General features: G+C 43.2%; 1 protein-coding gene across 2 annotated transcripts in view; it reads right to left on the bottom strand.

Annotated features, from left to right (window-relative positions):
- Positions 1-3,205: 3,205 nt before the first annotated feature.
- The window catches only part of LOC147605720 (plant/protein), a 48,169-nt gene continuing 26,452 nt past the window's right edge, over positions 3,206-24,922 (bottom strand). The window contains exons 3-7 of one of the 2 annotated variants that reach the window (XM_086793473.1): positions 11,670-11,727; positions 4,174-4,267; positions 3,883-3,967; positions 3,732-3,797; positions 3,206-3,648 (exon numbers count right to left, since the gene is read on the bottom strand). In XM_086793473.1, the coding sequence (XP_086649599.1) occupies positions 3,541-3,648; positions 3,732-3,797; positions 3,883-3,967; positions 4,174-4,267; positions 11,670-11,727 (411 nt within the window). In that variant the 3' untranslated portion in view covers positions 3,206-3,540. Of the gene's footprint in view, positions 3,649-3,731; positions 3,798-3,882; positions 3,968-4,173; positions 4,268-8,076; positions 11,728-24,922 lie in introns of both variants that reach the window. The other variant, XM_086793472.1, reaches the window with a different exon arrangement.

The following is a 24,922-nucleotide window of genomic DNA, read 5'->3' on the forward strand; positions in this document are numbered from 1 at the left end:
TGTCGTATCTGTATATAGTATCCTCTCTCTCTCTCTCTCTCTCTCTCTCTCTCTCTCTCTCGCGCTCACTCACTCACACACACCCGGAGATTATGCTCCGAGGTATTTTTGCCTCGCCATCGCCTATGTATCACATATTACACCCCCATTATGGTACTGGTTGGAGCTAGATAGATCTACATTTCATTCTTATATACCCTACGCATATAGGTTGCATATTGAGCGTCTAGCAGTAGTGCTCCATCCATCACACCTCCCCACTAGCTCAATACTTTCTTACTTTATTTCATGTTCATTTTGTCCTTTTTTTTTTGGACATCTAGAAGACATTGACAGTTTTACATTGATTTGTCTCATAGGTTGAGTTCGGCCTCTAGTAGACTTTAATATAGCCTTCTTTCTTTCTTTCTTTCTTTCTCTCTCTCTCTCTTATACAACACACACACACACTCTCTCTTATACAACACATACACACACACACACATACACATAGGTGTGTGTGTGTGTGTCTGTGTGTGTGTGTGTGTATATGTATATATATATATATATATATGCACCTCCCTTCCCCCAACAAGTTTTTGTAGACTCCGGCAGACTTATTCAACAGATTTTTGCTACTCTTGGTGTGACTCATAGTAGAGAAAGAATGAGGCAACTACAAGCTTCTAACCTTATCTGCTTACAATTGTCTCTTATACTTGTGAGGGATATATTGCACAATAACCTCTTTGATCACCCTGGAGACGAGAACTATTTTGGATGCCCCCTTCTCCCTTGAGAAGTACCATGGGGATGATTCTTTGAAACTTTGGTTTCTCATTAAACCCATCATTGAGAACCCTCCGGAAGTGCTCTTTGTAAAAGTGAAGCTTTGTTGAAATCTCTACAAAAGAGAGTAGCCATGTTGTCTCCAAGTGTGTCGCTGAACAAGACTTGTGTGAACGATGCGATTAATCTCATGCTTTGGTGAGATCTAGAGGTAACACATCTACAATTATACTCGCACAGGAGTATTGAGCCCGACTCTAGAGGTAAGGCATCTACAAACTCAAAAAGGACAATCTCATGAGGCACTAAAATCTTGCTCTGAATCCCTCAAGCCCTAACCCTAGCCAAACATCCATTTTTATACCAATTGATCTCTCAAAGTGCTCTAGTTGTGAACAAATGAGTCCACACTAATATTTTGTCCATTAATTAGTCCTACATGTGTACTTATCAATAGATCCTCTCACTAGCTAACTTGGCTTGGCATACAAACCCGGACTTCCTTGGACTCTTGCCTTAGACCAACATCCATGTTCATTGCAACATGCAAACATTATGCCGCCATGTGTATTGTTCTTATTTCGAACCACTTGTCCTCAAGCACATTCCCCTATCCTTACCAAATTAACCATTTATCAATTAGGGTCATGGCATTCTCACACCCTTAACAAGATTTATCATCCACTTCCATGTCTCCAAAGTCTAATTTTGAGTCTCAAAAACTTCTTGTTTCTTTTCAACACTTAAAACAACTTATTACATAGTCCACACTAATCTTCGTGACTTTGTCCTAGCTCACATGAGTCTACTTTACCTTTGCTCATTATGTAGAAGTACACGTTAGGCTTTTATCAAGTCTATTTCATTACTACTTGCAATATTAGGAATACTCTTCCAAGCCATGCCACTTTGCACCAACAACTTTTCATGATTGTGTTGCATCTAGCATCTCAGGTACTCCTCCACTTTAGGTATGAAGTGTTCTTTAGCCATTTTGGCAATCATATCACACACACTCATGTACTCCTCCACTTTAGGAATGAAGTGTACTTTAACCATTTTAGCAATCATGTCACACACACTTTGTATCTGACCAAAGATAACTTGTCACTATCAGTTTTCATCAAGGCACTCATTGTCCATAATAAGAATGAGGTGTGAGTTTGATTTATGTCAAAGATATGGAAAATGTGATCTACATACATGTGTTGTATAGTCTCATATAAATCCTTTGTGGTAGATTACAACAAATTATATGTTAAGGTCTAAGGTTCACATTCCTATGGTTACTTTGTGAGACCATGGTCAGGTAGGTCAACCTAGGCATTCATGTCACCTCTAGTTTTGGTGGTGAAAGTACACTTCATCAAAGACCGCTTCAAACAAAAAGAGGATGAAGAAGAGAAGGAAAAGACCAACAAGGAGGAGGGATCTTCTTCTAAGCATGAAGCATACATAGTTAATAGATTGTTTTAGTAACAATGAGTTGGTTCCATGCTTTGTGGCTCATTGTAACTTTGTGGCTTATAGTCAATGTATAATTTTTTTGTTACTATCCTCTTACCTACACACTGTGTTGGTATGGTTCTTGGAGGAGGAAATGAATTCCCTGTATCCCAACGTACAATAAGAATCAATTGTTGAACTATGTAGATCAAGAGTGTTTAAAATGTGATCAAAAGAGTGTTAAAAATGTGATCAAGAGAGAGTGTTGATCAAGAAAGTATTGCAAATGTGATCTACGTACATGTGTTGTATAGTCACGTATAAATCCTTTGTGGTAGATTACAACAAATTATAGGGAAAGATCTATGGCTCACATTATGGTGGTTAATTTGTGGTACCATGGTTAGGTAGGTCAACCCATGCATTCATGGCAGGAAGAGGGCACATGGCCAAGTGGGCTAGGCAAGTGGATCCAAGCACCTGATCTTGATGATATATATTTGAAAGATTCACACTACATGTTTCATGTGTGAGCTCTAGCATTTGTAATCTCTTGGTGAGTAATTCTAAGTGGTCCTCTGTCATATGCATCATTCATAGCATAGCATAGACTACATGGTATAACATAACCCCGCTCATTGTTCTACCATCACAACTAGCTCTTTTCCTATCTCAGACCCTAAGCTGTTCCATTGAGATCCTTGGTGCATATGACGTGTATTCCCATGTAACCTGGTTTCTAACAAAGCCATCCTCCATCATTAAGAAGAAATGGTGGCCATGGAGCATCTCTGGTTTGACCCATGTCGTGTGGATGCATATATGCCAAATGCCATTTATAAAAACTCTCTTAATTTCATGTAGAAACAGTTTATAAGACACTTCAATACAGTGTGGTAATGGCAGTGCGTTGAGGACCATTCAGACAAATGTCCTTAATTAAATATACATAGGTAAACCTTGTGGACAACTGCTAGCTTGCTTAGCTATATACACAAGCTACATGAATAAATGTGCATCTGCAAATAATACTTGACCAGGCAAACAGCAATCAACAGTGGATGTGCAGCACATGGCTACAATAAAGGTCTAAAGAAATTCTATCTTTCAAATACAGTACTAACCACTTCGGCAAGAGCCCACCCAAAGATCATGAGCTCGAACCCTTACACCTGGAGTGCTTCCACATGACTTACCCCAAAGAAAAAAAAACCATAACCTCATACAAGAGACACAAGCCCTCTCAAGGGTAGCTATACTTTACAAGAGAAGAATTGCAACAAATGCTCATTACAGAAAGCGATTGGTTAAGCCTGATGTTCTAAGCTATACATTAAATGCCCCTTGCTGCTTTTGAAAGAATTCTTGAATCTCTGCAGATTCCATCATTGAGCTGCCATGCTCATATTGGGACTGCTGCATATGAACATGCAACTGCAATACAAAACAGCTAGTTAGCTTGAGGTCACATAATGTATTCAAGTGGGATGATGGAGAATGACAAGTTCTTGTTTTACCTTTTCCAAAAATAATTGCTGCTCTTTAATAGGCAAGCTTCTTAACCTTTGCAGCACCTGTAGTTGCTGTTTAAACAAGAAGAATCCATGATCATGCTTAATTGTACTAAAAAAGGTATATCAAGTTGCAGACTGGGCCCAGCACACCAACCTGGTCCTGAATCTTCTCAAATTGCTGCATCTTTTGTTGAAAAGCATTTGATCCTAACTCGGCTTCATCACAGGCCAGCTCCTCCCTAAGTCAAGGAGAGAGATCAGTATTACTAATCATTATCAAAAGAGTAACAAACTTCCTGTAAACTGCACATAATGTGGTGGTTGATGGTTTCATTTCCCTGGGCAAGGAACTCACCTCCAGAGACACACTGTCTTTAGCTAAACAATATGTATATCACAAAAACAAAACCATGGCAGATCTAGAAGAGCTCATATGATATCTTACTTGGTGACAAACGCATAGAATCGAAGCATCAGCTCTCTGTCGTCTTTATGAATAGCATTGACTTTTCCCAGACATGCAATGCCAAACTTAGGCTCTGAATACAAAAGCAAAAAAAACAAATGAAAATCAAGGATAAAGGAATTCTAAAAATAGGGTAATTGTTTAATGAAGAACATATCATGGTAAAGACTCTGGGCATATTGACATCTTAACAAATTTTCCAAATGAACATCTCTTCCAATTTCAAGTGGATATTACAAGTTTTGGCACATCTCCATGACGGGCAGCCAGTTTAGACTTGGGGAGAGGTGGTCCCCAGTTGAATTCTCCACAGGCCCCTGTTGGTAATATTGTGGCCAAAAGCGGCCACAAGTTGTAATGCCTTCAAGTGGGAACACCAAGCCTCCTCTCGATGGGAATGAAATGTGACTACAGTAGGATCTATTCGAGGTGAAAAAAAAAACGGCTCTAAGAGGCATATGACCAGAGAAGGAGAACAGCAACAAGACGACAAACCACAACAGGCTGCTTACGCATGGCCTACTGGCAACCAAACACACAAACAGGTTGGCCAGCCTGCCCAATTGCTAGTGGTCATAATTCTAAGCTACTTGTAAGACTCAACTGCCTCAATCAGCACCTGCAAAAGCTAGGGCAATAATCATTCCCTTTTCCCCACACGTTTATCAAGCTCACTATGCATTACACATGCACTCCCCCTTTGTGTTCTTCTTGCAGAGTTAGGGAGCCCCCTTGGTCACAGATGCCCTCTTCCAGACCATCACGTACATTCAGGATGTAAACACACTTACTAGGGACTGTCTGTCGTCAGCTTGCACCAAAAGAAGAAGCGTGCAATAAGGAGAAAAGCTTTTGTTTTTTCCGTGAGCTTAAGTGTCATGTGATTGCTCATGGAAATGTCAAATACAGATTGGCAGCCAGATTTAGGCTTTGTTAGGCTCCGTGGACAACTCAAAAGCTAGTCGGCAGCAAAGGGGTCTCGTCGGCTGATCTGGGACAAGCACCTGCATTAAATGCTTATTTATGGAGGACTGAACTGGCCACCTGCACACTTGGGGCCTATATAAGCGAAGGCATAATATTGTATCATTTATCTAGTTCCCACTTGGAGAATAGGTCATAGACTAGGTCTAGAATAGGACTTTTCATAGTCAAGACTCCTTTTAGGTGTGCTTCAGGCCACTGGATTTGAATAAACACTTATACTCTTTTGATAATATGAAGATATAATAGATTAGGTGAAAGATTGCATTTTCCTCTCTCTTCTCTCCGTCTATCTTCCGCATGACTGCATCAGTGTTCTTGAAAAGCATTTAGGGCTGAAAGATCAGACCCATCAAAGCTTTACTGCATTGCGCATGGATGAAACCATCACCCGTGTCTTGATCTTTTGGTGGCGTGGTGACCACGCAACATTGTATCAGCATCTGCTTCAGCAATGCTAAGTGCTGGAGTGTCCATGATGAAGGTGCACGGTACAAGAAAAGTGCACAGGAACAAGGTCCAATGGAAGTAACACCAACATGGAAGAAAACCATGAGATTGATCAGGTTGTACAGCATAACCTGCAGGAATGGCAGACCTGACAGTCAGATGCCACTTGGGGCATACCAGGAAAGGCTTTCAGAGTAACGGTTCCAAGGGATGATGATCATCCACGAGGAGGGGTGCAAGAAAACCAAGGATCAGTCTTGGGAAAGAAGTTATGGAAGTGTTCAAATAGGGCATGAAGGACCTAGGGACAAGACAGAACAGATGCACAGATCTACACCAGAATCGCAGACGATCTAGAGTATCGCAAAGTTATCACACACATGCTGCCCAGATTTGGAGGATGACAATGGGATTTCATGAGGAAACGGAAGGATGATGACAGTTTGTGTTTTTCTCTCTCTTCTCTCCATCTATCTGCTGCATGATTGCATCAGTGTTCTTGTGAAAAGCATTTAGGGTTGAAAGATCAGACCCATTAGAGTTTCCGTGTGACATTAAGAAAAGCTTGAGGGTTGTAGAGAGCTAGTGAGTATTGGAAGAGGACTAAGGACTTTATGATGGCATGGGTGTTGGAAAGAAGGAGATTAACATAATCTTGGGGGCTAAGGAGGAAAGAAGAAAGATGTCTCCTTGATGGTGATAGATGGCCCCTTTTTGTAGGTGGAGAGGGACTCCTTAGCAAAGATATAAGCGATGTGAAAGTGGTTTGATGAAGAGGTTATAATTGGACTAGATATTAGCTGTTGCTAGGTCCAAGGTGGTGGAGGAAGATTCCAAAAGATATTACAATTTTCCAAGGTTTTCAAAAGTCATATTAAATAGGTGTGGGGTGAAAACATTATAAAGTGGAAAGTGTGATTGTGGGTAAGAGAAGAAGTGAGGAAGAGATTTCAGCACTATTTTGGCTGTAACTTTGTGTGTAGCTTAGATTGAGAAGCTTCAAAAAGCAAAGTTGAAGTTCGGGACCCATTCTATAGAAACATTTCCCACGACCTAAGAAGTAGTTCGTGAACTTTTCTTGCCAAATTCCGAGCGGAAGATACTAAAAAATTCGAATCAAATTTTCCTATCCCAAAACAAAAGTCTTCCCTTCATTTTTGCATTCTTTATTTGGAAGATGCTTCCTTAATCACTCACCACAAAAGAATAAGGCATGTGAATACACATGGTGTATAGACTTAGCACTGTAATGCAAGGTCAAAGTAGTCCCCACTTGTAAGAACATGTCAGTACTCCGTTGTATCCATCTTAAGTAAGACATGCATACATCTCCAAATAATATTATAATATTGAAAAATATTGACTTATTCACTCACTACATAATAATGCATATCAATATTATAAGGTATGTCTTCCACCCATTCTTGACTTCATTTGGCGTGCACTTGGTTTGTCAAGAGTTATGCAAAATACTCTTTAGTCTATCTAGAAGTTCTTGAAGAACATCTACCCTGAATCCTGGTCCATGATCTGATACCAGCTCTAAGGGTGTTCCAAACCTGCAGTAAATATTATCAAGCACGAACTTGCCAACATCTTCAATTGTTATTCTCCTAGTGCTAACTGCTTCTATCCATCTGGTCATGTAATCAACAGCTACAATAATGTAAACCTTTTCTGATTGAGTTCTTGGGAGGAGACCAATGGCATTAATTTTCCATTTCTCAAATGGACCATAAGAGAAAATGGGATTTCGTGGCTCATAAGTGAGCCTCTTATCTCCTGCAAGTTGGCAAGCTTTAAAAGCCATGCACAAATGCTGAACATCCCTGTGTAGGCTAGGCCAAGTGTAACCTGCCAATAAGATCTTTCTACTTGTGATTTCCTATGCAAAATGGTTGCCACATACTCCATCATGGCAGGATTGGAGAATGTGACAAATTTCATCGGATGATGGAACCCTTCTCATCTCTAAATCCTTCCCTTTGTAATATAAGTCTTCCCCAATCAGTTAATAAGACAAAGCTTTTCGAACTAACCTGTGCTTTTGTACTTAGTGAGATTCCTGGAGGTTCACTTGAAAGCAAGAAGTGAATGATCTCTTGCAAGTGTTCCTAGCCTTGAAACTTTGGTTCTTGGGATTTTGTTGCTCCAATCATAACATTCAACTCTTGATTTGCCAGGGCGTATGCACCCCTATTTTTGCTTCTAGACACATGCTCAATTTTAATCATTTCAAATTGCTTCATTAGACTTCTGATTTGCTTCAACCAACTCAAGAGGTTAGAATTCTTACATGCCCAAACACCTTGAATTTGTTTTACTAGCAGCATGGCATCTCCTTTTACAACTAGTCAGTAATTTTTTGTCCTAAACAAGCTTCTAATCCCATCTTCAAGGTGGCATACTCTGCTTCATTGTTTGAATAGACATCAGATAGAATTTTACCTTCCTGAAGGACCACCTCTTGCTCGGGGCTTAGAATGATGAACCCTGCTCTTGCAAAGTCGGTCTTTCTCCTGTAAGCTCCATCAAAATACAATGTGAATGCATTAGTAAAAATTCTCTCTACCTTTGGATATTTTGTCTCTTTCCTTGCTCTTGGGATCACCTTCTTCTCATGATAGCGATATGTTAACACATCTGCTAAGCTTGCTTGGGTACTTTTCTCCACCAAAAAGGTGTACTCAAACTCTTGCAATTCCAAGACCCACTTTGCGATCTTTGGTGAGATATTCATGTATTGAACCACATAAGGAAATGTATTCTCAATTGTTAAAACAACAAAGGGTTTAGGCAAAAGGTAAGACCTAAACTTCCTGACTGCAAATATGAGAGCCAACATAATTTGCTCAACATCTAGAAAACTTCTCTTAGTCTCTGTCATCACCTTGCTTGCAAAGTAAACCGGACGCATAAAAGCTGTCTTTGGATCCTTTTGCATTAGTGCTGCACCAACTGCATGAGAGCCAACACTTGGACAAACATAGAAAACTAAATCCCAGTGGGGTGGCATGATGACTGGTAAAGAACTAAGCATGAATTAAATATTTCCTCACTCTCATCATCCCATGTAAAAGTACTCTCATGAGTAAGTCTTTGCAATGGTGAAACTATCTGTGCAAGCAAGTAAATAAATCTGGCAAGGTACCTGATCTTTTGAAGAAATGTGACCAGTTGCTTTGTATTTGATGGAAATGGGAGTGCTAATAGATCTTGCACTTTTGACAGATCAGCCTCAATACCTTGTGAAGAAACCAAGTGGCCCAAGAGTCTTACCTTAACCTAGGTAATGTGGCATTTCTCTGGATTCAACTATCCACCAAGCCTTCTTCCATCTTTTGGCAATGTATATGCAAAAATCATCTATGAAAACTCTTATGAAAGACCCAAAAAATAGTTGAAAAACATAGTTCATGAACCTCTATACGCAAAATGTGACAGGTGCATTCGTGAGACCAAATGGCATAACTCTATAAGCAAAACAGCCCCAAGGAGTGATGAACGTGGTCTTTCTTTGATCCTCCTTTGCTATTCTGATATGGAAATATCCTGAGTATCTATCACAAACAGTATATCATTCATGGCTAGCCACCTCATTCAAAATTTCATCCTGGAATGATAAAGAGAAATGATCTCTTTTTGTGGCTGCGTTGAAGGGCTTGTAGTAAACACAAACCCATCACTTTGGGAGTTGCCACCACAAAAAATACCCATTCATAGTTTCCACTGGATAAATGAATCCAGCCTTCAACGGCTTATTCACTTCTGTTAACAAGGCATCTCTTTGCGCCACACCTAATCTTCTTAACTTTTGAGTCACTGGCTTTGCTTCTGCCTAGTATAATATCTAGATATTTTAGTGAACCACTGGCTTGTTCTCCAACGACCACTTCTTGAGAGTTTTGGAGGACAAATTCATTGAGAGCCCGGAATACATATAGACACACATGTCACATGCCATGTGGATAGAGATTCGTCAACTTAGGGTATCCTCTCACCGCCTTACAGTGGAGACTAGTAGAGCCGACCACATCTCATGGGAGGACTAGATATGGAGAGTATGCACTACCTGAGAGGTGGAGGATGGGGAGTGCTACATGTTCAGATGCCTGGCCTACTATGAGATCTGAGGGAGATTTCATTGTCTCTTCCAAGACAGTTTCGGTCCTCTCTCACGGGTGATGTAGTATGAGGATCAGAGATGCCTAGGCATGTTCCTAATGGAGCTCAGACACCATACAGAGGCAATATTGAGGTAGCACTCCAAGAGGCAGACTCGGCAAGACTCTCAGAGTAGGATCACAGATTTCCTTGATATACGCTCTCATACCTCAAAGGCCACCACTCCACACGAGGGGTTACTACTAGTGAGAAGACTTGATCACGTACACAGGGGGTTACTAGTGAGAAGACTTGATCTTTACTGCAGGTGACACATTCCCGGCCCCAAGCATCACGATCCTCCATCCGCCAGATCCACATCCAGCATGCTCTCTGATGCTATGCCAGTTGCCCATCAAAAAGGCCAGACATCCTTTTTGAGGCACCAGATCTGTTAGGCGATGGGATATCATTGTCATCTGATCGTTGTTGTGAGGCTCCCTCTCACACACTGCCACGTGCTTATACCACAAGCATTGGCAGCAATTGTTTTTTTCTTTCAGTTCTTTTCTTTCCATGGCTTAATATTTTCATGGCAGCATTGTATCATCTTTTGGTCTCAGCTTTTGGTCTCATAGACCCTTCGGATCTTTCGTAGACATTCATATTACTTACTTTCTTTCTTTCTCTCTTCCCACGCACTTGGGGGGTTACTAATGAGAGGGCTTGATCTATACTGCAGGTGAGACGTCCCACGGCCCGAGCATTACGATCCTCCACCCGCCAGATGCAGATCCAAGATGCTCTCTGACATGATGGCAGACTCCCATCACAGAGGCCAGACATCCTTTCCATCTTTTCAGCCATCAGATCTGTACTGGCCGAAGATGGTGTCACTGTCAGCTGATCATTCAAGGCCCCCTCTCACACAGTACCATACGCTTATATCACAAGCATTGGCAGCAGGTGTTTTTTTCTTTCAGTTCTTTTATTTCCATGGCAGTATTGTATCACCTTTGGTCTCATAGACCCTTTGGAACTTTCATAGATGTTAATATTACTCTTTTTCTTTCTTTCTCTGAAACTTTTTCTCAGCACTCATCAAACTGCCACAATGAACGAACCAGACATTAGAGAGAACAAATATATCATGGAAGAGGCGCTTCACCATCTCATCTGGGGACAACACCCCGGGCTTGAGCCGCACACTTGAAATCCTCAGAGAATGGGCACAATTTATTCAAAGAGCCAGACGCCCTTCCCTGCAAAGACCCAGGAGCTCTTCTCATCAGGGACATACTCCAGCAACATAGAGCGGCACCAACCCCATAGGTGAACCTTAACTCTGCGTATCCAGTTGCAGGAAAGGATGCTACATGATAGCACATACTTGTTTCAATGTACATGCAGTATATTTCGGTCTCATAGACCCTTAGGATCTTTAGTAGGCGCTAATACAATCTATCTCTCTCCCCCACAGCTCTCTACTATCATTACATTTGTATAAGTGATGTTCTTTAATAGCTCTCCTACTACTCTTCTACTATTGTTAAATTGGTAACAGTGCCCCATTCTTGCTGCCCATGCCACCATGTGTGTGCTGACTTGGCCACTCTCCCCATTCAAAGTAAGCTTTGAGTGCCTTTTTAATCCATGGTCATAATTAAGAAATAAGAATCGGTCCGTCCACATGTCCAAGCAACTATTGAAAAAGCATGTGCCCTCTTTCTTGAATTGAAACTTTATGTTCTAAAAGAAAGTTTTATTTAAGAAAAAAGAACCATGAGGTGGACATTCCAATGCAAACCAACAAACTAAAGAGCAAAAATTACAAAGAAAACACGAAAAAATCTGACAGTATTTGCAGATCTCTTTGTACATTAACTTTGCATCCAAATTCACTATTGCTGCCCAAAAAGAATCAGGAGAAATCATACCAACACCCATTTGTTCAAGCAATTCTTCTTGTATTTCCGTAGTCACAGCAACAGCTTCCTGAATTGAAGACCAAGGTAAGAGACTTTGACTTACAACATACCTTTCAAACAAAAAATGAATAACCCTCTCTCTTTCTTTGACTCCCACATGTATACTCTAAATGTACATGCTCACCATAGTGCACACCATGCTCATGCTGACAATGATGATGAGATAGACATGTAGCTAGTCTAGCTTTTTGTATGAGTTTTTTCAGTTCTGTTAATCTTTTTCCATTGCCCAGTACCACATGAAACTCTTGTACCACTTTTGGTCTCATAGACCCATTGGGTCTTTTGAAGACATTTGATATAACTCTCTCTCTCTCTCTCTCTCTCTCTCTCTCTCTCTCTCTCATATGAGGAGGCACAGTACTGGGATATATACCACCTACTCATGAGCAGAGATACAGCCATTGCATGGCGCAAGATGAGAGAGCCTCGCCCTCGTACCCCGATTGAGGATCCACACACATGGCACACATGCAAAGAGCCTCTACCATATCCATCAGCAACCGCCCATACCACAGCCACAGGAGCCCCGCCCTACCACCTCTTCCTTCTTTACCGCCTCGATGGTAGAGAGAGCTATCCGCCGGTTACAGCATGGAAGATCGGCTGACCACAAAGGTATACAAAGTGAGCATCTTATTTATGCAGCTGACACACTGGCACCCTTTGTTGCTCACCTCTTTAATAGGACACTAGTGGAGGGCCTACCAGTTGAGTGGACTATGCACACCATCGTGCCTCTCCACAAAGCGGGAGACATGCTAGACCCTAGCAACTACAAGACTATCATGATTGGTCATACATTGGCCAAACTTTATGGCGCAGTGCTTGAGGCACAGTTGAGCTCATATGCAGAGAAGGAGGGACTGAGAGCACCAGAACAGGCTGGATTCCGACGAGCTTTCTCCACTATTGACCATATATTCACTTTGAGATGTCTGATTGATCAGGCTAGGGCGCGGGAGAGGAGATTATACTGCTGCTTTGTGGATTTCCACAAAGCATTTGACACGGTGCCACGAGAGAGACTCTTCTAGCGCCTCTAGTCATTGGGGATCCCATCAGAGATGGTTTGGGGCATCTATGCTTTATATGAGTAGGTCCTCGGGCGCATATGATGCCCCGGGGGGCTATCTGATGTTATTGCTAGCACCATAGGTGTGAAGCAAGGATGCCCACTCTCTCCTACACTATTTGGGGTACACATCGATGAGGTGGCTGACTTCATTGTTCACGGTGGTGGGGACGGGGTAGACATCTCAGGTACCACAGTCCACATTATGCTATATGCAGATGATATTATTTTGGTCTTTGAGTCGCGGATGGGACTCCAGCATCATCTCCATGCACTCGATGACTTCTGCACACAGAGGGGACTTACAGTGAACCTTGGGAAAACAAGGTCATGATTTTCCACACCTTAGGGCCGGTTCGACGACAGGCCATCTTCACACTAGCAGGAGGACAGGTAGAGGTGGTAGACTCATGTGTACTTGGGGATTACATTTGCGACTCCGCCAGGAAGATTTACTATGGCATAGGCAGCCAAGGATAGACTCACGCGAGGGTATGCAGCTCTGGCCATGCTAGAGAGACAGTGTCACCAGGCACACTTCTAGGAGCCCCGCACGAAAGGGTGGTTGTTTGACACACTAGTCACCCTTGCTTTGATGTATGCTGTAGCAGTATGGGCACCTAGGCTCGCCACCTCCACATGGTCTCAGATAGAGAGGCCTCGGATTCTCATGCTCTCACGGATGATCCGCAGCAAACCCTCCGTCTCACATGACATTGTCCAGGCGGAGTTTGTTGCACCTCCTATGCTAGTAGAGGCCCTCTTCTAGATGATCTGCTTCTTTCAGAGAGCTACACCACCACCACCACAACACAGGGTCACGCTTCAGCGTGCAGAGGATCTCCGAGCTTGACGGAGACAGAGAGCACCAGGCTACCAGACCCCCAGACTTCCTCAGAGAGAGATCACTCAGATCTGGTCTCGCCACCAGCTTTATGTCCCAAGAGAGGCTCACACATTTTCGATCAGATCTAGGGAGGATCCTACAGGAGGTCTTTGCCCCTCCCCCACTGATGTACACCATCCTACATCCCCAGTATGGTACTGGATGGAACTAGCTAGATTTGCATAGCATGATTGTATACCCGATGCATACTGTCACAAAATTCCGTGCAACTTCTATTTTTCTACTGTTCATGTGTGGCATGTGGAGCTTGACATGACATACATGTATGGCTGGTGTAGCCTGACATAGTGTGTTTGTGTGGCATATGGAGCCTGACATGACAGTACATGTATGGCTAGTGTAGCCTGACATGATAGTACATGTCTGGCTTGTGGAGCCTGACATGGTGTACATTATGGCCATGGAGCCTGACATGATGAAAGTCTCTCGAACTAGCTATCTTGGAGATCTTGTGTATTTATGTTCTGGGAAGGTTCTGGAAGGATCATGAGCCTTGGACATTTTATCAGATACAACTAAGCAGATGGGTGTTTCTTCCAATATAATTGCACTCATGTGTGTGCATGACTTTGATTTTATCTTTGGATGACTTGTCTTGTTTGCTTGAACAATGCCTGAGATTTCTGCCTGTGTTGTCCATGGGGCTGGGGACGCCTGGGCACCTTGTGGACGTGTATGTGCACACCTGTTTGGGACTGACAGGTGGTCTACATGTGTTTTGCAGGTGGTAAGTATTCCCAAAAACACAATTTGCAGCTTTATGAGTTCACATGTTAATAATTATGGATGCAGGTTCACACTCACTTATAAGTGACCGGACAACTTATAAGTGAGTACACATTGAGCAAGACTTATTTAATACACGTGGCGGCCAAAGACCAGGCACTAGACATTATTTGGACTCCCTTCATGTAGGCGCCCCTTTCTGGACCAAAAAAAGTACGTGTGGGGGCTATTTTCAGTTGGACATTATTTGGACTCCCTTCATGTAGGCGCCCCTTTCTGGACCAAAAAAAGTACATGTGTGGGCTATTTTCAGCGGGGAAGCCTCTATTATTGACGAAAAACTCCATATTGGAGAGGGGCGCTAGCCGACTCCTTCTGCATGTTCTCCATTGATGGCCGGTGGATTTACAACGTGAATAGAGACTGGACAGAGGTTAAAAACAGGGAGGAAAAGCTGGTCATGGGCTTCTAGACAGTTTTCCTTCCGACCGGAGGTTTGCAGGTAGGTGCACAACTGCTGGTCGCTTTCTTCTGTGGCTATTGAGGATTGGTTGACTGCTGAAAACAGCCTTTGAGGGCTGGTCGACCTGCCCTATGAGCCAGACAGGAAGAAGATGAAGATGCTAAGTGGGAGTGCTATGGGCTGTCCATAGTTGTCCTACATGTGCTTGATGCCGGGAATGCTCACTTGTGCTGAAATTGTCAACAAATTCAGATATTGTGATGTTCTTCTTGTTTTCATATGGTATTGGAAGAAATAGGTGCAGCCAATGGTGAACCCTGGGCACCTGCAAAGTTGTATTGGAAGCAGACTCCTTTTTGGTAATCTAACCATAAAGGGGGGGGGGGGGGGTGAGTCAGCCCATCTTCTAGCCCCTAGTGTGGTGTACTGTGTAGCTTTGTCATCTTGTTTTATCTGGTTGCAGATTTCATGATTGATTAGATTTTCCGTGTTCAATTTCCCCTTCCATTTACATTTGTATTAGAGCCTGGATTTCTACACAATTGTGCCTAATATGATGTTGGATATGGCTGTAAGGAGTCATTATCCGTGAGAGAAGGTTGGGATTCTAAGGTAGTCCTCGTCTTATTGTCACGCCTCGAAAGAGGTTACCTTTGGTTTAAGCGGCAGTGAGCGTGCGAAAAGACTTCGTGGCCCTCCTGTCTGTGTAGGGGCACTGTTGTGCCCTTGCAGTCTATTCGGTATCATACTTGGGAAACTGGTAGAGAGCGATTCCGGGGCACGGAAAATTTTTTTCTTTCTGAAAAGCTGAAAGATACATTATGGCCAGCCAGTCTGATCATTCTGTGGAGGACTCTCTCACCCGTATTCGCCGCATGCGGAAAGAAGATAGAAACAGGGATCATGTTGGGGCTTTGGCGGGTAACGATCCACCGTTATCTGCCAGGGCTGAGGATCAACAGGATATTGATGCCTTGATGAATGAGCTTTAAGAGCTCCGCGCTTTGCAAAGAGATCCTGATGTACAGAGGGTCATAGAATCAAAGTCTCATGTCAAGGCTGATGTGGCCACTTTTGATGCAATTGCCCAACAGATGGGAATCGACAAACCTCGAGAGTTGGCTGTTGCTTATCTAAAAAGCCGTGGCGAAGTTGTTTCTGATGATGAGGGCAAGTGGGTCTTCACACGATAGCCTCACAGGCTATCCCGTGAAGGGAATTCCGATGATGTTGTGAGAGGGCATGCAGGCCGCACTAGTGATGTGAGAGGGCATGCAAACCACACCAGTGATGTAAGAGGGCATGCAACCCAAGCAAGTGTTTTGAGGGGGCTTGCAGCCCATGCAACAGATTTGAGGGGGCATGCAGCCTAAGGAGATGATGTACATCGACATGCAGCTCGCGGGAATGATGAGGGGTTTTTAGCCCATTTGAGAGATGCAGAAGATCTTCATGCATTGTCGGTGGTATCTCCACCTTCTAGGTATGCTCCTGCTCCTAAAGTTCCATCCAGAGTGGAGGGTGTTACGCGGGAAATCAGCCCTAGATCTGGGCATCGTCGCCAACGTAGGCATGACGAGGAGGATGATGTATTAGAGCGTCGGGATGCCCATCATGGCAAGAAGGCCAAAGAGTTCAAATCAGGGGACAAGGACATTAAATTCGAAAGCTATAATGGAAAGTTGGATACTACCAAAGCACTTGCTTTCATGAGGCAATTTGAAATAGCCTTTTGCATTGAGGAATTTACCGAGAAATCTATGCTCAGACATGTGGGTATGCATCTTAAAGAGACTGCAAGTGATTGGTGAATGGCAAAGCTTTTGGATAGGACAGCTGCCCGTACATGGAGTGCTTTCAAAGAGCAATTTTATGATCAGTTCCTTCCTCCTCACTTTGAGAAGGATGTATAAAGGAATGGGATTGGCTAAAACAGGATGAAGGCGAATCCATTTCTTCTTATATTTCAAAGTTTTGGCGGATTCTTCTCAAGGTCACACCTTTCATGACGATTTGTGAGGACGAGAAGAAAAGGAAGTTTGAATCAAGGCTGCAACGAATCATTCAAAAGAGCCTTGCAATGTACCCCCACAACAATTTACAGGAGCTCATATACTCAGCAACTATTTTTGAGGAGTTGCATGGCAAGGGAGCATCAAAAAGACAAGAATTCAGCTCATACAAGGGAAAATTCAGAGCTGGAAATGGGCAGAAAAAGGGTGGACAGCCACCTAAGTTTATGTCTCATGAGTCCAAGGATGCAAAAGGGGACTCAAAAAAGAAGCCGGGGGGTAAAAAGGATGATCCTAAGCTGTCCAGACAGTATATCTTTGACTGCATGAGAGACGAGAAGTGTTTCTCATGTGGGAGCAAAGATCACATGAAAAGCTCAATGCCCTAGAATCTCAAAAAAAATAATATGCAGGATGCCAAACCAAGTGTGAATGTTATACCCGATGTTAAGGGTAACACTGCACATGAACCAAAGAGCAAAATTTTATGCAAAGCTTGGGATAAGTTAAAGGACCAAACAGCTTTATTCCTTTTTGATAATGCCTCAATAGATAACTTCATATCCATACAAATGGCTGCTGCTCTTGGGTTAAAGCCTGAGGAATTGGGCATGGACTTTCATGCACATGTTGCCTTTGAGGGCAAGGAAGTTAAGGTCACTCCCATCATTGGGAAGCTTCGCATACAAATTCAGGGATATTTGGATCATGAAGACTTCCTCCTGGCACCACTTACAGGATGTGATGTGTTACTTGGGATGCCTTGGCATTATCGTTTGGATCCCAAGATTTTGCACAAAGAAAAGAAAGTTATGTTTACTCATAGGGGTAGGAAAGTTTGTATTGATGTGGGTACTACTGGGAGTACCATACCCGTTGTAAGCCATATATCTATTTCAAAGGCAATAAAGAAATCAGCTTGTTCTTACTTGGTCTTTGTACGTGATAATGTTGAGCATGATGTTGTAGCTCCCGTAGATCAAGATAAGATTGATTTCTTAAGTGAATATGGTGATTAGTTTGCCGATTCACTTCTAGGATAGTTACCTCCAGAGAGACCAGAGGATCACTGTATTGACATAATCCCTAGGAGCTCTCCTCCTAACTGACCTCCTTATAGGGTGAGTGCTACCCAACAGGAGGAAATCATGACTCTTAAATGATTTACTTGAGAAGGGGTTGATAAGGCCAAGTTCTTCACCTTATTGATCTCCAGTTTTACTTGTGCAGAAAAAGGATGGGACATACAGGATGTGTGTGGATTATAGGGCCCTTAACAAGATTACTATCAAAAACAGGTTTCCGATTCCCCAAATCGATGGTATTCTTGATAAACTTGAGGGAGTTGCTTGTTTCAGTCGCATTGATCTTAAGAGTGGTTACCATCAAATTCGAGGGATACCTCAAGATGTGCACAAAACGGCTTTTCGAACATCATTTGGATTATATAAGTATTTGGTTGTGCCATTTAGACTTACGAATGCTCCCGCCACTTTCAATAGAATAATGGACATAATTTTTAGACCTCACCACAAGTTCATATGAACTTTCTTTGATGATACTATCATTTTCTCAGCTGAACATAAAGAGCATCTTGCCATTGTTTTTGAAGAGCTAAGGAAACATAAGCTTTTCATCAATGGGAAGAAGAGTGAATTCTTGTTAGAAATTCACTATTTAGAGCATATTGTTTCCAAGGATGGAGTACGCATGGATCCCGCAAAGATTCAAGCAATCAAGGATTGGCCAGAACGAATGTTAGGAGCTTTATTGGTTTATGCTCGTACTATCATCGATTCATTCGACACTTTGCTTTCTTAGCTTCACCGTTACATGATCTAACGAAGAAGAAAGTAGCATTCCGTTGGTCGGAACCCGACAACTTTTCATAAGTTAAAGGATGCCATCATATCAGGGCCAGTTCTTATTATTCCAGATTTGCGTAGGCCTTTTGTGGTCGAGTGTGATGCATGTGGAGATTGCTTGGGGACTGTTTTGAACCAAGAGGGACATGCAGTGGCTTTTGAAAGCCGCCGCCTGCAACATGCGGAATTGTATTTGCAGGTTTATGAGAAAGAGTTGTTAGCCGTTATTCATGCCCTTCAAACATGGAAGCATTATCTTTTGGGGGCTGAATTTATGGTAAAAACAGACCACTAGAGTTTACAGCACTTTCGTACGCAGCCTAAACTCTCGGAAAAGCATCTAAGGTGGGAAAATTGTCCATGTTTCATTTTCAGATTTTACATACCCCGGGCAAGAAGAATTTGGTGGCGGATGCTTTGTCATGCAGGCCACAAGTGCATGCCGTAACTACCGCCTACCACTAGGACTTATCAGGGATGCCAGATATGTATGCTTTGGACACAGATTTTCAGCTTATTTGGGCTGATTTGAATCATGGTACTGCTGTCCCATCCTATTCGATCAGAGATGGGTTTTTGATAATGCATAATCCTATTTGTGTAGTGCGTGAATTACGCCAAAAGTTTATGGAAGAGTGTCATGCTCCACCATATGCTGGACATAGTGGTATTCTGGCTACTACACAGGCTTTGAAAAGATATTTCTTTTGGCCAGCTCTACGCAGGGATATTGAAGCTTATGTGCGAGAGTGCGTAGTGTGTCAGAAAGTCAAGTTTGACAAACACAAGACACCTGGTTTGCTTCAACCCTTACCAATTCCACAAGAATCATGGGAAAGCATTGCTATGGATTTCACTATGGATCTTCCGAAATCGGCACATGGAAATGATGCTATATGGACTATTATAGATCGTTTTAGCAAACAGGCACACTTTATTCCTGTGAGGAAAACAATCAAGACAGAGCACATGGCAAAGTTGTTCTTAGCTCAGATTTTCAAACATCATGACATGCCCAAGTCTATTGTGGGGGATAGAGATCCTCGGACTACCAATTTATTTTGGCGGACATTGTTTGATAATATGGGCACAAAGTTGAGTTTTTCATCAACCTATCATCCTCAGACGGATGGTCAGAGTGAAATAGCAAATTCAGCAGTGCTTGATTTACTCAAATGTTATGTATTTGAGCAGAAGTCAGATTGAGAAAAGTATTTGCCATTGGTTGAATTTGCATACAATAACACAGTGCATTCAGGCTCCATTTGAGATAGTCTATGGCAAGGTGGTGCTTTCACCTATCTTACGAACAAAAGATGAAATCTTTGTAGCAAATGAGTATGTCCATGATTTGGATACTGCGTTTGCACAAGTTCGGACAGCCATAGAAAGATCTCAAGCTAAGCAGAAAAAGGCAGCTGACAAACACAGGCAAGAGGTGGTTTTCAAGGAAGGTGATTGGATATTACTAAAGTTTGAGAAAGCACGTCTTCGGAAGCGGCCAGGTAAGGAAGGCTGGTTTCCTAAACTTTCAAACAGGCATTACAAGCCATTCCAAATTTTGCAGAAAATAAATAAAGTGGCATATAGATTGGTATTGCCCGATCACTAGAAAATCCACAATGCCTTTCATGTCAGTTTGTTAAGGCCTTATGTGGGACCACCTCCTATGGAACCGGTTTTGGAAGATCCACCTGAAGTGGATGAACTTGAGGAGGTATTGGAACCTGAGTAGATAGCTTTTCATAAAGAGCGCAAGCATGCAGGTGGCAAGCTAGTGTGCAGGTATCTTGTGAAGTTCAAAAACTATTCGACTATGGATGCAAAATGGATGGATGAGGATTATTTTGCGGATTATCCGAAACTTCTGAAGGCCTACTTGGAAGCTTTTCAGTTGCAGTCAACTGCTTAGAAGTCGGAGGGAATGTCACAAAATTGCTTACAGCTTCTATTTTTCTACTGTTCATGTGTGGCATGTGGAGCCTGACATGACATACATGTATGGCTGGTATAGCCTGACATGGTGTGTTTGTGTGGCATATGGAGTCTGACATGACAATACATGTGTCATGTATGGCTAGTGTAGCCTGACATGATAGTACATGTGTGGCTTGTGGAGCCTGACATGGTGTACATTATGGCCATGGAGCCGGACATGATGAAAGTCTCTCGAACTAGCTATCTTGGAGATCTTGTGAATTTATGTTCTGGGAAGGTTCTGGAAGGATCATGAGCCTTGGACATTTTATCAGATACAACTAAGCAGATGGGTGTTTCTTCCAATATAATTGCACTCATGTGTGTGCATGACTTTGATTTTATCTTTGGATGACTTGTCTTGTTTGCCTGGATAATGCCTGAGATTTCTGCCTGTGTTATCTATGGGGCCAAGGACGCCTGGTCACCCTGTGAACGTGTATGTGCACACCTGTTTGGGACTGACAAGTGGTCTACATGTGTTTTGCAAGTGGTAAGTATTCCCGAAACCTCAATTTACAGCTTTATGAGTTCACATGTTAATAATTATGGATGCAGGTTCACACTCACTTATAAGTGTCCGGACAACTTATAAGTGAGTACACATTGAGCAAGACTTATTTAATACACGTGGCGGCCAAAGACCGGGCACTGGACATTATTTGGACTCCCTTCATGTAGGCGCCCCTTTCTGGACCAAAAAAAGTACATGTGTGGGCTATTTTCAATGGGGAAGCCTCTATTATTGACAAAAAACTCCAAATTGGAGGGGGGTGCATGCTTTTCAGGAGTGCATGAGGGCTGGTCGGCTGGTTTTCAGCCTACTGGAAGGTTTCTACAGCCATCCATCGCGACTGAAGTTCACCGGATGCATGGGAGAAGCTGGCCGACTCCTTTTGCATGTTCTCCACTGATGGCCGGTGGATTTACAGCTTGAATAGAGGCTGGACAGAGGTTAAAAACAAGGAGGAAGAGCTGGTCGTGGGCTTCTAGACAGTTTTCCTTCCGACCGGAGGTTTGCAGGCTTGTGCACAACTACTGGTCGCTTTCTTTTGTGGCTACTGAGGGCTGGTTGACTGCTGAAAACAGCCTTTGAGGGCTGGTCAACCTGCCCTATGAGCCAAACAGGAAGAAGATGCAGATGTTGAGTTGTCCCGGGCTGATGTGGGAGTGCTATGGGCTGTCCATAGTTGTCCTGCATGTGCTTGATGCCGGGAATGCTCACTTGTGCTGAAATTGTCAGCAAATTCAGATATTGTGATGTTTTTCTTGTTTTCATATGGTATTGGAAGAAATAGGTGCAGCCAGTGGTGAACCCTTGGCACCCGCAAAGTTGTATTTGGAAGCAGACTCCTTTTTGGTAATCTAACCATAAAGAGGGGGGGGGGGGGGGGGGGGGGGTCAGCCCATCTTCTGGCCCCTAGTGTGGTGTATTGTGCAGCTTTGTCATCTTGTTTTATCTGGTATGCATATGTGTATTTTCAGATTTCATGATTGATTAGATTTTCCGTGTTCAATCGCCCCTTTCGTTTACACATACAGTACTGCACATTGAGCCCCTAGTGATAGAGCTCCATCCATCCCTTGTCAGTTTTGATGGTCCACTCTCCCATCAATCCTTAGCTTTTCAATTTTTAGCTTTTCGGCTTTATACCTTGTACCTTTTTCTATTATCTGGATACCCAAAGGACATTGACAGTTGTATATTGTTTTGTCTCATAGGCCGACTTCGGCCTCTAGTAGACGTTAATAAAGCTTTCTTTCTTTCTTTCTTTCTCTCTCCACCCCGACCTCCAAGCTGATGTAGGAGCTTGGCCGAGAGGAGTGACATTAGACAGAGCCATTGAGCTATGCAGCAATGCCACCAACATAGTGGCCGCTGCCCATGCTCACGTCACCTCAGGAGGATCACAGCCATCATTTCCCACCACTGCAGGACTTTCTCCCACCCTAATAGCCTCACTACACTGGGTACCATGTTGCAGCGCCCTATGCGAGATATTCTTGGCTGATGCTAGAGCTTGAGGCTCTTTGTTTTTTTTTCACGTAAATTTTCTTTTAGTTTTACTTTCAGTACCATGATGATGTATTCATGGACATGATGTAACATTTTGGTCTCATAGGTCATTTTGGCCTTTTGACGTTAATACAACTTTCTTTCTTCTCTCTCTCTCTCTCTCTCTCTCTCTCTCTCTCTCTCTCTCTCCGTGTATGAAGGGTTGGCTTTTCAACACCCTCATCATACCAGGGAGAGTTGAGCGCGTCTTCAGAGCTGGGAAGCTCATACGGAGACCCAAGGAGACAAGGAGAGTAGAGCGCATCTTTAGAGCCGGGGAGCTCATACGGAGACCCTGGGAGGAGAGGATATGTCGATTATGCCATAGAGAGTTGAGACAGAGGAGCATTACATATGCCGCTGCTCGGTATGATATGAGATCCATGGGAGGTTTTACTCTCTGTTCCACGAGGGATTTGGCCCAGTTTCCAAGATCATTGACTTCCCGGACCAATGCTACCTAGGGCTCTTCCTGCTCAAGCGCCGCAGACACAGGGACACATTCTTGAGAGAGCTTAGGCTCCAACAACCTCGCCTCCTCCCTCATTGACCAATCATCACCAGCTTCTTCCAGACCGAGGAGGAGAACACCCACACAGTGGATCCCGTGGACCCACCTTGGGCTATCCACTCATTAGCTCCAGATCCAGAACATGCTCTACCACCATCGAGCTACCTTTCCACATGACGTAGCTTAGGGAGACCTCTCGACCATACTCATTAGACCCACGCTTGATATATTGGAGAGTGGTATACCATCTATTGGGGGATGCTCCTCATGTTTCATGTTCCTTGTATTCCATGATGAGATTTCCATGGACTTTTTTGTATCACTCTAGTGTTATAGTCTTGATTTGTTATATTTTATTTTTTGTTCCATGATGAGATATGCCATGGACATTATTATATCACTTTGGTCTCATAGGCCTATTGGGTCTTTAGCAGGCACCAAATATATCTTTCTTTCTTTCTTTTGCCACGAGAGTGTGCATACAATTGTGAGCAAACCCATACATCTATGGGGAGGGGGGTTGGGTGGTGGTTAATGGCTCAAGAAGGATGGCATGCTTATTTAGGCCTCACATGTGCACAATGCTCTTAGTGGTCTAAAGGGATTTTATTTATTTATTTATTTATTTATTATTATTATTATTTTTGGGGGGGGAGAGGGGGGCATGATTCAGGTAGATGTGCCTGCTACGGCCAATGTTGCCATGAAGTGACCTATAGGTATAATAGATGAGGTTGATGTCGCTCGCATGAAGCCTCTCTTTCACATAATCTGGGAGAGCCTGAAGCACGTCAAAGTGTCTCCAAGAGGACTCGCAGTATCAAAGAGGAAGATACCAGTGGTGAGGTTGCAGGTGGTTCTAGCTCGGCACCTCGAGCCAAAAGAACTAGTCTTCCAGTGTTCAAGAAAGGACATGTACAGGCAGGGATGCAAAAGGCTGCCATGAAAGAGGCAACGAGGGAGTTGATGAAGTTGTTTATTCAATGTGGATTATCCTTCCACATTGTCAAGACTCCTCGATGGAAGAAGGCAATGAGAGCTATCTCCCGCATTGGGTGTGAGTGGGATGGCCCCTCCTACGAGACATTGCGCACTACTGAGCTTCGCAAGGAGCAACTGGCTGTGGAGATGGAGATGGAGCCTCTCAAGGCCACTTGGGCAAAGTATGGTTGTACTTTGCTTTGTGATGGATGGACAGATGCGCGGAAGAGAAATGTGTACAACATTCTTGTGTCCTCCTGCAAAGGCACAATGTTCATTCGTGCCATAGATGCATCGGTGCCAGGGATAGTGGTTACAGGGGAGTTCATTATGTCCCACATGCACCAGGCAATCAATGAAATTGGGCCTGATAACATTGTGCAGGTGATCACGGACAATGGGTCCAATTGTGTATCCATGGGCAGGATGTTAGAGGAGGAGTTCCCCAAGATTGTGTGGACACCTTGTGCAGCACACAGCCTTGACTTGATGATTGAGGATGTGGGAAAGCTTGATTGAGTGAGCCATGTATTTTCAGCTACATCTACCATGGTGAACTTTGTCACAAAGAGGCCAAAGGTTTTGAGCATGTACAAGGCCAATGGTGATCTTGAGCTTCTAAAGCCCTC

This window comes from Cibotium barometz, chromosome 59 (assembly GCF_041138505.1).
Source record: "Cibotium barometz isolate CiBa-2024 chromosome 59, ASM4113850v1, whole genome shotgun sequence".
In the NCBI taxonomy this organism is placed as follows: Eukaryota; Viridiplantae; Streptophyta; class Polypodiopsida; order Cyatheales; family Cibotiaceae; genus Cibotium; species Cibotium barometz.